This window comes from Falco punctatus (genome assembly GCF_963210335.1).
Source record: "Falco punctatus genome assembly, chromosome: 3".
NCBI lineage: Eukaryota > Metazoa > Chordata > Aves > Falconiformes > Falconidae > Falco > Falco punctatus.
The window spans coordinates 62,533,325-62,549,266 of NC_137582.1; the positions used below are offsets into that span (position 1 = coordinate 62,533,325).

Sequence of the window (15,942 nt, forward strand, 5' to 3'; positions counted from 1 at the left end):
CGCTGCTGCGTGCGCGTCCTCAACGCCCGAAGGACCCCTCCGAGCCCCGCCCCCTCCCGCAGGCCCTGCCCCGTGCGGCGGCCCCCCCCCGCGCAGCTCCCGTCACTTCTCCTGGCCACGCCCCCCAGCGGCACAGCCGCGGCGGCACCGCGCTGAGGGGGCGGCCGTGACGGCGGCAGGCCGCGGCAGCCCGGTCGAGGCGTGCGGCTGGCGCGGCGCGATGCGATGCCGCTAAGGAGGGCGGGCATCCCCGCTGCCGGGCGGGCTGCGAGCCCGGGGAGCGCCTCTCCCCGCGGCTCCCCAGGGGGACCGGTCCTCCGCTGCGTTTCCGAATAACCCAGCGGTAACGTTCAGCAGAGCCTGGTGGGAAATAACTTGTCTCCTTTATTATTTTTCCCCCATACGTAACGATTTTATACCGAGATCTTCGCTACAAAATTTACTGTGTGCAGAGGCCTTCAGGGCAGCTAAAGCGTTCAGCGCCATCCCTTCACCCCCAGGCACAGCAGCGCGCCCTGCACCCAGTGTCCCGCCCTGGGCTGCCGGCGCCCTGAAAGCAGAACTCCAACGTAAGCAACGCGCAAAGCCGGCTGCTCGCTCCGTCTCCAGTAATACCGGAGCGGAACGGCGCCCAGAACCGATCGGAGCCGCCCGGGCAGGCCCGCAGCGAGCGCCCGGCCCGCCCGTGCCGCTGCGCCTGCGCGGTGCCGCCGTGCCACTGACGCGAGGAGGAGGGGGGAGCGGGGGGGCGAGGCGGTGACGGAGCCGCGTGACGCCAGAGCGTGACGCAGGAGCCGGCTGGGCACGCCCAGCGCCGGCACGCGGAGCTCCGCCCCCCGTGGCTGCTCGCGCTCGCCGGCCGGCCGGCGTGTGGCTGTCAGGCGAGAACTGCCGCCGGCCGCCCGCCCGCCCGCCCGCCCGCCTGCCTTCCCGCCGGCCCGCCTGCCTTCCCGCCGGCCCTGAGGAGAGACCGAGGGCGGCCATGAAGATCTGGAGCTCGGAGCATGTGTTCGGGTGAGGGGCCGGGCTGAGGGGCGGCCGCGGAACGGCGGCGCGGCTCCTTCCACCGGCTGCGCGGGCGGGCCGCCGCTCCGGCGCCTGACGGGGTCGGGCCGGGCCGTGCGGGGAAGCCGGGCCCCGCCAGGAGGAAATAGGAAATAACCGCGGGCGCGGCCGGAGGAGGGAGACTGGGAGCGGCGGGGGCTCCTGACCGGTTATGCCGGGGATTGGGCACCGGCTTCTGGCGGCCTTAACTCCCGCCGGCTCGGGGGGTGGGCGGGGGCCGGTCCCCGGCGGTGCGGCAGCGCTCCCCCCGCTGCGGGGCCTTCATCACCTTGAGCTTCCCTGCGTGCTCGGACCCTTGCGAGGGTTTCTCCCACCTCCTGCCGCTTGCGGCGGGAAGTACCGTTCCCACCGGGCAGCGGCAGAGCTGGCCGGCAGCGTAATGGCTTGATAAAGGTGTAGGTATTTAAGGAAAAAGAACTTTTACGCTCTCAAAAAGCCCAAGAACCCAACCCAGACCCCACGCTACGGACGTGCTTGATGATACATTCCAAGGGCATGGACGACAGAGTGACTATGTGACTTGCCTTAGCCGTGGCTTTCACAGAGACCTCACAGGTAGCCATTAAGCAATAGCTGTTCTTACTGCCAGGCCTTTTCTGCGTTGAACGTATTTCGAACGTGGTTCTGGTCATCCAGTTCCACTACTGTGTAGTGAGGGAACAACAGGTGAAAGTACCAACAGGTGTGTAACAGGCCGTACCCGGGAGCCGACGTGGAAGACCCAGCAGTTCCAGCACAGCTCTTAAAATGCCCCCAATACTTCATCTGCTACCGGTCTCTTAAAAATCTTGAAACTGGAGAGTGCCAGATGTGATATTTCCTAAAATATTTACAAAATATCCCAGTTTTTTCAATGCCATTTAAAATGTCTTTAATTAAATAACACAACTGAATTAATTATGCTGACATAGGTATTAGGTGTTCAACTTTGACATCCGTCTAGTATAAGTAAACAGTAGCTTCTGTTGTGAAATGGCAGGCAGAGGCTAGTAAAGGCTGCTTGTGTATGGCGTTACTTCTGAGTTTGAGAGGAGTATCTGTCGTTTGGGAAACACAAAATCGATTTTTATTTGGCATTTTCTCATCAAGATCTGTATTGGAAGGCCCCCATCCTACAGTGTAATGTGTGCAGGTGTGTACATAGTGCATTTCAGGGGTTAATAAAATATTGTGCCTTATCAGGTTTCTGAGTCTTAAAACCCCTCAAGGACACTTAACAGAAATTTGACATTTTAGTTTGTGTATCTTCTGCTGATTGTGATGTGTAGTCACTGAAGATAACAAGGAATGGTCTTCCAGCCTTCCTTCTGATGTAGGAATTGAGAGCTCTGTTTCTCCTGCTTGCACCAATGAAGCTGAAAGACCTTTTGTTATTATTCTTATTGGAAAAAAACCCTTATTTTTCCAAGCTTCTGTTTGCTCTTGCAGTGGTGTACTGTTGATGCCCTTCTGTACCAGTCTATTTTAAGACTAAAACTAGTGTTCTTAAAAATCAAATCCATTTAGGGCCCTAAGTGCAGTTCCAGTGTACAACTTTACACTCCTAAGCCTTCTTATGTTAGATATCAATAGCTGAATTTTTAAAAGTACCTTTAAAGGGTATAAACCTTTTGTTCCAGATCTGTCCGTTATTCTGAATACAGAAATCATTGCTTAGGGACAGAATTTCTGTATTGGATCAAGTCCATGGTTTCTCTAGCCTCCTCCATTTCAGAAGATGATAAATGAAGTCCCACAACAAGAGCTGTGTGGACAGCCTGGCCTTCAGTAGTGGGGCTGCTCTGATCCCAGGAGTTTCAGATTAACCAAAACTTGTTTCATGAAAATAGTTCCGTATTGACAAGAGTATGTATAAGTGTAATTCATGCTAACAAGCTGCTGGAAGCAGTAGTATAGGTGCAGACTTATGGCAGTGAGCTGATATGGGTTCTGAAAAATCTGTGTTTTTATTTTAAACTTTCTGGGTTTGGTTTTTTGGATTTTTTTAGTTGAATTTAACTTTGCTTTTTTGCTATAGGAAGAACAGAAGCTAATGATTTCTAATTTAGTTTATTTGATGTGCTTAGAATTACAGAAGAATTTATGTTGTAGTGGACTTCTGGAGGTCATCTAGACTGGCTCCCTTCTTAAAGCAGGGCTAACTTAAAATGTTAGGTCAAGTTGCTTTTCTGGTTTAGTTCTGAAATGAATCAGGATTCGACAGTCTCTGTGGACAGCTACCCTGTCATTGTGGAGTTTTTGTACAGCTAATTGGAGTGTCACTTGCAGCAATTTGTGACTGTTGCCCCTTGCCCTCCTTTCTGTTAGTCTTGGTTTAATAATTCCTTTCTTCACTCTGAAGAAAGGAATATTTTTTGGTTTGTGTTTTTGTATCAATACTTTCTTATTGCCTTTCCAAGCATTACTGTATTCTGAAGGGACTTTGGGGAGCTGTGAAGCTGTTCAGCATGCGCCATGTTACACAAGCTAGATCCCTGATGTAGGGTTGTCTGAATACTTTATTAAATATGAAATAGTTATAAATATTGTCTCCTCTTCTTTTTACAGACACCCCTGGGATACAGTGATCAAAGCTGCTATGAGAAAGTACCCCAACCCTATGAATCCATGTGTGGTAGGAGTAGATGTCCTTGACAGAAGCCTTGATAACAAGGGGAGGCTGCATAGTCACCGTCTTCTCAGCACAGAGTGGAGACTGCCGAGTATTGTAAAAGCGGTGCGCTTAATGGTTTCTTAAGGGTGTGATGCATTTTTATGTCGTCATCTGAGTTGGAGCTGAATTCAAAGTAAAAGCTTAATTTATAGGAAATATCACATAAGCTGTAATTAGTGTACTTAGTAGTGAGAATATGTTGTAGGCTTTAATATGCCTGCAATGTTTTGTTTGTATGTCTATACATGCCTTACAGACTGGACTGTGTCATGCTGTATGGCTGATACAACCTATGAGGATGTAGTCTTGCCACAGATCACAGTGTTCTGGTATCCATTAATTACTTTGCCTTTGTTTGGGGTCACTAGGGACTTGACATTTATGCATTTCAGCTTTGTTGGTTTTTTGGAGTTTTTTTAGTGCTTAACTTTGTTATTTTTAATTTTTTTTGTTTCTTCACTTTCAGATTTTAGGAACAAGTAGAACTCTGACTTACATTGAGGAACATTCTGTGGTAGATCCAGTGGAAAAAAAGATGGAGCTTTCCTCAACTAATGTGAGTGATAGCTTAAGAAGTTTCTGGTGATTAGTACTGGAGATAAGGTGTTTTGCTCTTAACATTTAGATTAGAAATGTGTTTGCGTCTTCCATTGGGAGGCGGCAAGTTCCATGTCTTAGTTGTCTCTCTTTTTGCCCTCCATCTTCCCACAAAAAGGAAATTTTAAATACTTTGGGATCAAACATCTGTGATTCTGTTTTTAATGTAAGATTATTTCTCAGAATGCATGTAAAATAGTTTGACTTCTATATGAATAGCTTGTCCTAAAAAATATAAATTAAGTCTTATGCTGTATTTTGGTGTCCTGGGAACTTGTAACTATCAGATTGGAGTTGTCTGTAGGAGAGCCTTGTCTCTGTACAAGAGGCATTGTCTTTTCGTGAGTATTAATTTTCTGTGTAGTCCAAATAGTGTTATGGTGATCTTGGTCTTGGAGAGCCTCTCTGAATCCCAAGCCATAAATCATGTAAGACTCAACATTCAGAGAAAACAAATGGAAAGCTATTTCTTCTTTGTAGTGTGGATAGGAACTTAGATTGATATAATTAGATCGAGGATAGGAGAAGCTGCATCACCCTTTATAGGTCTTTTTATTGACTGTGTTCTGGGTTTTGTATTCTGTGTACGCTGCTTTGTCTCTGACATTAAATTGAGCACTCTACTTTTGAGTAGTACTGTTGATAACAGAAAAATGAAAGGCAGGAAGTGAGGATTTCAGCTCTTTTTTTTTTTCTCTTTTTAAGATTACTCTCACAAACCTAGTGTCTGTTGATGAGAGACTGGTTTACACACCTCATCCTGAAAACCCTGAAAAGTAAGTAAGGATATCTGTATGTTTCTTTGTATATAGGAGACATTATGTTAGTCCAGTTCAGTTTAAATATTAACCTTTCTTTGTTCTCTTACAGAACTGTACTAACTCAAGAAGCAATTATTACTGTTAAAGGCATTAGCTTGAGCAGTTATCTGGAAAGCTTAATGGCAAACACAATATCTTCTAATGCCAGAAAGGTACATCTTTATTCTGTTTTCTCCCTCTCTCCCTCCACCCCTACCTCTCTTTTTGTTGAAATAGTAATTGTCAATCATGTGTGCTGAGTACTATATTTAGTTTCTCAAAACTTTGTGCACAGAGTTTCAACTGATTTTTTTGTAGGACCTCAGCAAGTAGAATAAAATTTCCCAAAGCATGAAAAGGTTTCACAACTAAATCTGTTTTTCAACTAGAATTGCACAGAAGAACAAACTTCTGTGTGTATGCTACAGTTACATCTAGCATATACATATTATTAGTTGGATTTTGTTTTTTTTTTCCAAAGCGCTTTTTTAAACACTAAACTCCTATTTCCAGGAGTTAGTGCTAGTAGTGAATATAACTTTCTTTTCAGCCTTTATAATCTGGATTTAGCACTTAATGCTAGCATATTTTTTATGCTGCTTTGTCAGTTGTTCCAGTTCCTACCCGTTACTGAGCTGCCTCCGTGCCTTTGGCTGAAAGTAATGTAGTGTAAGCAGAGGCATATTCTTTGAAGGGGTGAAACTATGCTGGCTTTTGTAGGTAACACTACACTGACTCCTCTGTCTAGCGCTCGCTTTTTCTACTTGGCTTGCAGCCATGGAGCTGCACTTCAGCACAGGCAGAGCTGGGGAATGATTGTTCTTGGGCACTTTTGTCCTGTTCTTCTTTGGGGAAGGTGGGAAAGAAATGGACTTGCTAGAGGAGCATAGGCATCACTGCCAAACAGCAGGATAAGTGCACCTGAAGTCAGAGTTTGTGCTCAGAGGGTCAGCACAGTGGGAATGTGGCCTAGATAACTCCTACCATGCCAGAGAGCCTCTGTTTTGGCCAGCCCTTTGTCCTGATGAGAGATGTAGCTTGACCAAGGCTGTGTAAGCCAACTTGATAGGAGGTATTGACCAACTAGGTCAGAGAGGAGAAAGCCTCCTTTTCCTCTCTTCTGTGTGTTTCTCCAAAAATGAGAGGAAAACAGGTTAAAATCATGGGATGAGGAAGGAGTGATGGGTAATTTCTAGACACCAAAGTGTTACTGTAACTAGCTGAGTGCTCACTGTGTTTGTTTGAAAGTCATAACTGCAATGTATTTCAGATAAATTACAATTCTATTTTGATTGAGTTTCCATTTAAAAGTCTCTGTGGGGCATATGTTCTTGAAAAAGAATCCAAACCTGGCCTCACAACCAAACTTCAGTCTGACTTGGAGATAGCAAAGCTCTAGCTAGTTGAAACGGCCAGATCAACTAGGCACACTTAAAAGTGCTGGCTGAATTCCTTTTGTGGCATCTGTCACATTTGCATGTCTCTATTGAACTTAGCAAAAGAGTGTAAATATTTCTTGGTACCTGTTCGGGTGTTGCCTGTGTGGAAGCTTAATTTCTTTTAAAGATTGTTCTTCTGTTCTGCCATTTTCAAGGAACACACTGGCTCACAAGCATCTTGCAAATAAAAAAGACCTTTGTTTTTCACTGAAGAGTCTCTAGAGATTTTGAATTTGGCAGGAATTTGTACTTGCTGTTGCCCACTCTTTCATTGCTAGCCAGTAACCTACTCTGCTATAACTAGCTCTTGCATGCTGTGCTGTGCCTCTGTGCTCTTAGAACCCCTCTTAAACTTCATGAAAGTTGCTGGAAAATGTTTTTTTATTCTGAAGAAACAGGAAGTAACTATTGAGATTTTGCTCTGAGGTAGAGGTGGCAGATGATGCATTATTTTCAATGATGATGGAAAACTCATTTGCCATATGTTGTAAATCTTTTTTGTGTTACTCCAGGGGTGGGATGCTATTGAGTGGATAATTCAAAATTCTGAAAGCGCTCTAAGCTAGCAGTTCTCCACATCTACAGTTTGTACTAACTAGTGGTAATGCCAGAATTCTTCTTCTTGGTACAGCATTTCAGCTTTCTAGCAAATATGTGCATGGATTGTTGTCGTGTGAATTTCGTAAATTAACCTGCATGTTTGTTTTATATACATTGCATACAGGAATGGCAAACATGTTCATTACACTGCAGTTGCAGAAAGTGAGAGTAGGTCAGATCTTGACTGGATCAACTAACCTGTGCTTATGCCACTGGACAGCCAACTTGCTGCAGCCATATCTTGTGCCACACAGTATTGCTTGTGGTTTGAAAGTGGAATAATGACTGCAGATAACTAGGCCTGTCAGTGAGTCCGTCTACCAAGCGTTTGATCTGGTCCTAGTTTCTGTGATTTCAGTATGTAGTACCTGAATAAATTAATGAATTGGTTAGCGACTGGAATTGGCATTATAAAAATGAAACAGAATTGTATTCTTAGGATATAAAATTGATCACTTGAAACAGATTGCCTGACAGGGTTAATCATTTGCATAGTGAAATTGTATTTGCTTTTCTTATGCCTGAGGAATTTTGATGCCCTTCTGTGAACTTCCGTAGAAATCCATAGAAAGCTTGAAGCTGTCAGAATGCCAGACTGTTCGTGTTTTTCATTGGTCTTGTAGTTATATTCATTTCAGTAGTGACGTATCCCTTAAGTGATGTGACTATGAAAAAATCTGACTTCAGGGTTGAGAACAGAGTGTACTTGCCTCTGTGATACCTCTGTGCAGATTGTTTTCCTTCCACTAGTCAGTGTAGCCTGTCTCTGTCATTCCTGTATTGGCTTATGCTTCGACTAAAAAGATTCCTAAAAAAAGAAAAAAGTCATTATGCTGCTTCTCCTAGTTAAGTATGTAGGGGTTTTTATACTGCTTACTTTGAGATCAGTGTATGCCATGAGTGTTTGCTTTTATGTTCTCATTCCACAAAGCTTTTATGGCTGTTTTTCTGAAAAACATCAACTACAAAGGCTCAGCATTTATCAGTCACTTAAGCTCTACCAACAAATCTTCATATGCAGCCTTTGGTCTGCCAAACACCTCATACTGCTAACATATGCAATAAAGACTAATATAATATGCATGCTTGGTAATGAATGTGCTTGCTTAATGACTACTACAGAATTTGTTATACAGTGTGAAACTTTACAGACCAATCCTCTGTCAGATTTTTTCTGGTAACTGGGAAGTTCTGCAGCACTTGGAGGCTTTGCCTCTGATTGAGATTTGTAACTTAATTTCCTGTGCAGAATATTTCTGAAGTTTTCCTTGCCAATATCACAGGTTTATTCATAGCTGCAAAATATAGCATATAGCACATGCAGGTCTAAGGAGACACGCAGACCGTCTCAAAAACCGAAGGAAATATCTTGGTGCTTCAGTTGAACGTCATGGATTGTATTTTTTTTTTTTTTTTACCTTATCAACAATTATAACAACTAAAACACTATGACCTGGTGTTTTCGTAGTCAGGGACTGATTTTTCCACTGAGCATTTGCTACATCAAAGGTGTTTGACTTTCTGACAAGTCTTCTTTGTGCAATTAGACAAACATAACAGCTAAGCTGTTGCCGTCTTACCCAGTTCTCTGTGCCTGTGTCACCTAAGAGAGGACGTTTTAGCTTGACTTTCAAATATCCTAATGCGTGCTTACTGTAAGATGATTCCCCCTCTCTCCCCCCACTTTGTTCTTTAAGGAGCACTCCATTCGTGGCTAGTTACAACTTGTTGCTGTGCTAGCCTACTCCTGTCTGGGTGCTTTTATGCATGCTTTGCTGGTGTTCCCAGGTCTTGCAAGGATGTGGAGGGTGGAAGTTATCACCCGCTGAAGCATGGTTGATTTTTGGTGCTCAAATGGAAGGAACTCGGAAGTTAAATCATACTCTCCTAAGGACTTTTTTCAGCAACCCATACTTGAACTGGACAATGTAAATCGTGCTTTCTTGAATATTGTTAGTATTTCTGAAAGGGTTATCTTGAACTGAGTTAGCATAAACATACTAGTTCTTGAGGTAATTCTGGGTAGAGCAGAATCCCCCTTTCTGAGCTCTGACCAAGAGCTGAACGCGTTGTTGCCTATACGTGGATGACTTCTCCGTTTAAGGACTGCCTCCCAGTGCAGACATAGCAATTAGTGTTTATTCTCTAAGTTCCTGTAATATGAAAAACCTGAAGAGAGAGAAATGGAGCCAGTCCTTCAGTGAACTTAGTAAAGGTCTTGAGATAAATACACTGTTATTCATAGTACGTCTTTATTTCTTTTAATAGGTTACCCTTCACAGCCTAGAACTGGGCTGTTAATATTTCTAGCCTCAAAAAAAAAATAAAATTCCTTCAAGAGTATGTGTGGGTTTTGTTTTGATTCTTTTTGTTGTGGAGGTTTTCAAAGCTGTTCATGCAGATCTTTGTTCATGCTTAGTGGTTTATAAAGGAAGATAGTAGGTTCTGGACACTTGATGAGGTTTTAGTTCACTTTATCACCTATAATGCATACAAAAAACTCAGCACATCATAGTTCTGAATAAAATTATCTGTGTGTGGATGGGTGTTCCCCTCCTTTCCCTCAGTCTCTGCAAAGGGCTTGAACACTGACACTGGCTTTCCTGAAGGTTAGGACTTTGTGGGTTCAGACCCTTTATCTCCAGAACTCCTCTAGACTTGGCCAGAGCCATATGGCTCACAGTTACTGCTCTGCTCTGTACTTCTTTTTCTTGGTAGGGTAATAGAGGTGAATGTCTCTTGGCTTCTCTTTAAGTGAAAAAAGGCCGGGTGTTTTCCTGGTCTGATCCTATCTGCTTGTTTTGGCAAAAGCTATCATTCTGAGATTGTGGAGCTCTAAAATCTTGCACGTTTATTGAGTTAAAGTGCTTCTCTTTATTTTATTGGCTTCATTGTGTGCCTGGCTGCGTGCTCATCTTGGGGTTATTGGGTTGCAGCTGCTACAGTGTCTTCTTAAGGTTAAAGGGTTTTGACATGCTTACTTTGCTGGATTCCCCAGCTCTTAACAAAGCATTGGCTGTCAGTGCCTAGCTTTGGGGCACTCACATTCTGAGTACTGAACAGAGAAGGACCGTACCTTGATACAAAATATGTGCCTGTAGTCTTCCAATTAGTCTGGTTTATGTGCTGAAAAGTTGCTGTGCATGAATCAGAATTCAGTGCAAGTCCACCTCTGAACTCTTGCTAGATACTAAATCAATTAGTTGCTACTTCAAAGAGCGCTTGGAAGACTATCTTTCTTTGTCCAGGATCTTCTCAAAACCTGTCCATATAACTTGGTTAATGAATCTGAGAACAGTATCTGGACTTTGCCATAAATTTGCTGATATTCTTTGGGTGATGGGAGTAGCAAAGAGTAAAAATGACAGGGAAAGCTGCTGAATTAGGCTTTTTTTGCCTAGGTATGCTACTGTGAGCTCACACAAATATTGCATTTACTTCTTGCTTACGGGGTAAGCAAATGCCTTTGCAGTGAAGTTTCCATGAGAAGATGCTAAGAAATTATCAATATAAACTAGTATTAAACTGTGCGGGGCATGACATTAATTTTAAAATAAGTCTCATGTCTGACAGAGGAAAAACTAGGAACATGAGCAATGGTGGTGTATCTGTTCTGATTCTAAATTCTAGTATTTTCCTGGCAGGGTCGGGATGCCCTGGAGTGGGTGATCACCAAACTAAACACAGAATTGGAGGAGCTGAAGTCAACACGTGAGGGCATGAAACCAGCTATGGCAGCAGCATCAACAGAAAAATAAAACCAAAAATACCAAGTAACTGACAGAAAAGTTTTATTCTGCAGACTGCTTTGTGGATCTCCCTTCCAAGGCTGATCTGCAGAAGTTTTATATATTTATAAGAATACTGGATCACCAGAAAAGTAACCTCATCGTCATCTCCACAGCAGCTTCCATTGCCTACTGATGATTAAATTAACCTCCTGCAGATGCTCTTTTCATTTAAACAATTAATTTTTAACACTGGAAACAAAACATTTAGCACATTTAAAACTGCCTAAATGTGCCTTTTATAACAAAGAGAGTATGTTATATTTACATCATCTTGTTTTTTCATACTCAGACTTGAAAAGAATGCATGTGTGGTATTAAGGGTTTTCCATGTGAACATCTGTTCTGTGAAGGGCTGATGAGCACTGAATTTTGTCTGTTTTGGTATCTGATAGTGTCTTATGACCATTTAAAGGGAACTAGATGAGTCAGAACATGATGCTGTAGAATTAGATAGCTATCTAGGGGATCATCCTGAAAAGCTCGTGTGGTACTAACTTTTCTTATGTTGTTTAAATGAGCTGCCTAAACATGGCATGCAAATATTTAACCTCTTAGATGTTTGTATCCAAACAAAGATAAAGTTTCTATTGATGTTAATAGCTTAAAACAGTGTTTTTGGTGAGGAGAAGGATATAATTTATTTTCATATTTATTAATTTGCCCTAGTTCCTCCCCTCCCTATGAGGAGAGGAGTAGTAATTCCTGGAAGGTGCTGGGAAATACTTCTCATGTTTATCTCTAAGAAGGGTACTTGCAGGCTACTTGAGTGAAGAGTCTGTGCTGTTCCACTGGTCCTTGCTCTTCACATCATGTCTTAACTGAGGGAGAGACTGATGCAATAACCAGAAGAGCTGAAATGAGAAGTAAGCAGGAAATTTGAAATCCAAATGGTAAGTTTTCATGAACATGTATTTTTCATGCCCTGAATGGAGAAAACAAGAGTAAAGAAAAACAAATGGACCTTCCTTTTTGAATGCTTTCTACTAACTACTGACTACTAGTGTAACTGAATCTTTTCAACACTTTCCATATTGGTACAAAATGGTTTTAGGATCAATGTAAATTTCATTATTTGGAAAAATACTGCAGTAACTGCAGAAACTGCTTCCTACGAAACGTGCATAAACACATATTGGTAACAGTCTGAGCCTTGTTCACAGAACTTTCATATTTGGTCCAGGTATAGTATATGTTTCTTAGACAGCCCTCTGCTAGGGCATTTTAACTTTTTTTTGGTGTGTGCACAAAGTGAAATAAACATTGCGAGGATGTTTACTCGTTCAAGTAGGAAGCATGCATTTAGGGAGCTGTTAAAGAGCATGAGTAACTTTTAAAAAACTAGAAGAGCAAAATGTTGGTGTGTCTGTAGCTTAAGGGAAATTTCAGCATTCATATTCTGGTTAGTTTGAAAGCGAACATTAATTTGGGTGTAACTACAGTCTCACTAAATTACATGATCCTAATGAATAAACTTAATTTTTTTAAAAATACAGTAGTTGAAAGCAATTAAATGAGAGCTAATACTAACATTGCTCTTTTTGTATGGACCTAAAGCCTTTCTTATTTTGAAACAGAAACTTAGAGCTTAAAAGCTGATAAAAGCTCCTTTCCAGAAGATACTCTGGGGATAACTTTGCTGCAGGTCAGTTGTCCACTTACCAGAGGAGTGATGCCACATCCCAGATAAAGAAAGCAGAAGATGTTCTAGCTTATGGTGGTGTTCTGCTAGGAAGGGAAGTGCAGCTATGGCAGAGCTCTGCAAATGAAAGGAAAAGATGAGTAAGTGTGTGTGCACGTGGAAACTGGTACTTCAGCATTTCCATACATGCCTGCTGGAGATGATGAAAACCTAACTGTTGGGGGTGGGTGGGTGGGTAGAAAAGTCTTTGGAGAAGTTCATGTATTGCTTCAGTTTGGAAGAATTGTATAAAGCTGCTCCTTGCATCAGATTTGAAATTGTCAGTGTTGTCTTAAAGCTGACTGACTTGTGTGTAGCACCATCCGGCACTAGCTGGTGTCCCAGAAAAGTCACCACAGGCTCTGTCTAGGGCTGAGCTCTTCTGCTACACCTTAGTGTCAGTACCAGTTACGCATCAGTTTTCTGGATTACTTACTTTGCACTTTGTTTCCTTCCAGAAACAAATCCTTGATCTGCTTGTGTTGCAGCATCTCGTTTCTGTTTCATTCCCTGCTTGTTTGGGGCTGCTTCTGTTCCGCGTTTCGTGCTACTTGGGAACTGTATGACTAGATGCTTGGGTTTCAGTCTGTCTGCTGCTCCGCTTGCCATGGATCGGCACTTTGCCTGCTTGCGCTCGGTCCTCTTCTGCCTTTCTCTAGGCTAAATGGGAATGGGGAAGCTTTGGTTAGGAAAAAACCTAATTTCTTCCAGAGGCCAGTTCTGTCACCCAGCTGCCTGCCTCTGCTGCCGGACACTGCTGCTGCCTTTCGCCTTGTCTTTGGGGTAGGTGACACTCCTGCACCTCTGGGCTTATTGATCTTCCTGTGGTCGCTCATTTTGCCGGTGTATACAAAGGACCTTGCAGGCAGTGGTCACACCGGGACCAAGTAGGCTCTAGTGTTTAGCAGATGAAGTGGTGCTTTATTTCCCATAAGCTTTCCTGGACACTTCCACTCTTCTGCTTTCTGCCCATCTAGTCTGCACACGGAGCTCCCACCCTTCTCCCTTGACCATGTAACTTTCCTCCATGGGATCTGTAACTGTACGTTCAGCTCTGCTGTGTGTAACTCTGTTTTTGAAGCACTCCATTTCCCACTCCAGTTCTGTCACAGTTACAGTCTGGGGTTGACCCTTGGGGCAAAAAGCACCCTACCTTGGAAGTGCTTACCTTGGCCCTTCCCTAGGGAAACTCCCCCAGCTTTTCTTTATTTACTGGAAATGGTTGGAAAGTATTTCTGAAGTCAATTTTATGTCATGTGCATTGACTGAGGTGTCTTATTAAAGACAAAAAGCTGTATGTCAGGGAAAGCGCTCAGCTGCTTGCAGGGCAGGGGATGTAGCTTTTTGCACTGGTGCAGAAACAGCCAGGTACAGAGGAGGAAAAAATGTATAAAGAAGAAATAGTGTTAAGTCAACACTCATTAACTTGGAAGGATCTTGATGGGCTGGGGACCAAGCAGAAGAAAGCTCAGTACTTGTAACCATGCTGATTAATGGGTAGCAAGTGCCATTTGGAGTAAGAATTCTGCACCGAGAGTTCAAAATATAATTGAAGTAGTTCTGTGTGTTGGGGGAGGGAGGTGGTTTACTGTCGTTATTCAAGCCACTGAGGTTTGCGGTTGGTGTTCCTCAGCCGTTAGGTTGCAGGTCAAGGGAGAGGGAGCAGGCTGTGTGTGTGTAGGTGGGTGGTTTGATTTTAAGAATTTAGTGCCAGTGTCTGGGGTCTCCGGGTTGGTTACAAGTGTGGCTGCCCACCCTGCCCAGTAACTAGAGCTGCGCCGCACACCCCGGCTGTGGGAGGGCTGCGGCTGGGGACGGCGGGTTCCTGACTGCAGGGGAAGCAGCGAGGGGAGACGGCAGCAGTGGTTCCCAGAGCATGGCAAACTGGGCATGTTAGCTCTTGGCCCGGAAAGATTTTTAAGATGTTAAAGATACCAAACTTGAGGTAAATTCTGGTTTCTGGTTGATGTCTGTTTTTCATGCTAGTGCAGACAGGCTCACGTTAGCAACAAAAGGCATTACCTTACGACACTGTAATTAAGTGGTCTTGTGTGTGATTGGTTTTGCATAGACCATCCTTTCTTTTTTCTTTTTTTTAATTCTGACTTGCCTTTGTGCCAGTGTGAGTCCTCCTTGCTCCCCCATACTTCTGACTTCTTTTCGCCCATCAGGTCAGCAGGCGCAATGGGGGAAGGGTCGTATTTGTTGGGAAAATGGGCAATCCTAGTGTAAGTTGCAGAGTTCTTGAAAGACTTGCTGAACCCAAGTACAAGGCACTGAACTGCAGCACTTAGCGTGCATCAGGAATTAACGTATAGCACATATCAGGCATTGATGTATCTGATGATGTAATAAAGTAGCACTAAGATGACTGGTGGCATTCCTTGATGTGACACTTTCCATTTGAATTTTCAGGTGGAGCAGTGGGCAACACCTTTCCCGTTGTTGCATCTTCCTAGATTGTAAGCTGTGATGGGCAGGACTCTGTAAAGTGTCTATGTACACTATGGTGCTATCTTAAATAAACGACATCCTCAGTTTAAACAAACACTTCTGGGTGTAACTGCTGTAATATAAAATGGGCTGTTGGCTTTCAGAGAAGGCTGCAGAAAAATTATTTTAGTCTGTGCTGTGTAGGCAGCAGGACACAGTACCAGCCTCCCTGGAGCTCCCTGTAAGCCGCACACGGTATTGCCCAAAAGCTCTGTGGGGGTCCTCTGTGCCTAAACTGGTGACTGCATGTGGGGCTAGCAGCCGCTTCGTTTTGCAGTAAACCAGGCAAGACTCATCTAAAAGGATTAGCCTTGACTTGTAAGTAATATCTTTTATTTATCTGATTATCTAAAAGTTATGTAATAAACTATCTTTTTACTCCACCAACACTACTTGCTACCAGTCAGAATCATGCAGGTTATGGGCTAGCCTTTTAATCGAAGCTCCAGGAAGCAGGTCGTGCTTTCACTATCAATTTGTTCAACGAGAAGGCATTTTTGTGAGGTGCAAGTCTTGTCCTGTTAATTTTTCCACAGCTGAGGTGACTGAGGTATGCTTCTTATTTTATTGGAAGGCACCTGCAAGTAAAATCATCAGTAAGGGCTCCTAATTACACACCCTGCTGGTACAATACTTGTCCTTCTTACCCTTCTATAATTTTGTTTCTAACCTAGTTAAACCTAACCTAAAATCTGCAGCAGCTAAGGTTCAGGGCTCTACCTGACCACGCACACACACGTGGAACATGCCCTTCCCAGCTGCTCGGTGTAAGAAATGATGCTTGCTGTCATCACAGTTAGCTCAAGAAGGTGAGAGCAACGCAATG

The 15,942-nt window shown here is 43.6% G+C and overlaps 1 protein-coding gene across 2 annotated transcripts; it reads left to right on the top strand.

Moving 5' to 3' along the window:
* The first annotated feature begins 66 nt into the window (after nucleotides 1–66).
* On the top strand, nucleotides 67–12,492 carry PRELID3A (PRELI domain containing 3A). 2 transcript variants are annotated; one of them, XM_080378141.1, is made up of 6 exons: nucleotides 67–1,014; nucleotides 3,613–3,781; nucleotides 4,185–4,274; nucleotides 5,021–5,091; nucleotides 5,186–5,288; nucleotides 7,067–10,792. In XM_080378141.1, exons 1-6 carry the CDS (start codon nucleotides 983–985, stop codon nucleotides 7,118–7,120), a joined length of 519 nt encoding a protein of 172 aa, XP_080234267.1. In that variant the 5' UTR covers nucleotides 67–982; the 3' UTR covers nucleotides 7,121–10,792. The 2 variants fall into 2 exon arrangements, with proteins under 2 accessions (XP_080234267.1, XP_080234266.1); XM_080378140.1 differs by lacking the exon at nucleotides 7,067–10,792 and adding an exon at nucleotides 10,799–12,492 and having other exon boundaries at nucleotides 105–1,014.
* Nucleotides 12,493–15,942: the final 3,450 nt, after the last annotated feature.

What these genes read in the sequence shown, in the direction of transcription:
- PRELID3A (XM_080378140.1), top strand. Translation starts at nt 983, where the DNA reads ATGAAGATCTGGAGCTCGGAGCATGTGTTCGG. An exon ending in TGGAGCTTTCCTCAACTAAT is followed by an intron (nt 4,275 to 5,020) that starts GTGAGTGATAGC and finishes TCTCTTTTTAAG; the next exon opens with ATTACTCTCACAAACCTAGT. An exon ending in TATCTTCTAATGCCAGAAAG is followed by an intron (nt 5,289 to 10,798) that starts GTACATCTTTAT and finishes TTTTCCTGGCAG; the next exon opens with GGTCGGGATGCCCTGGAGTG.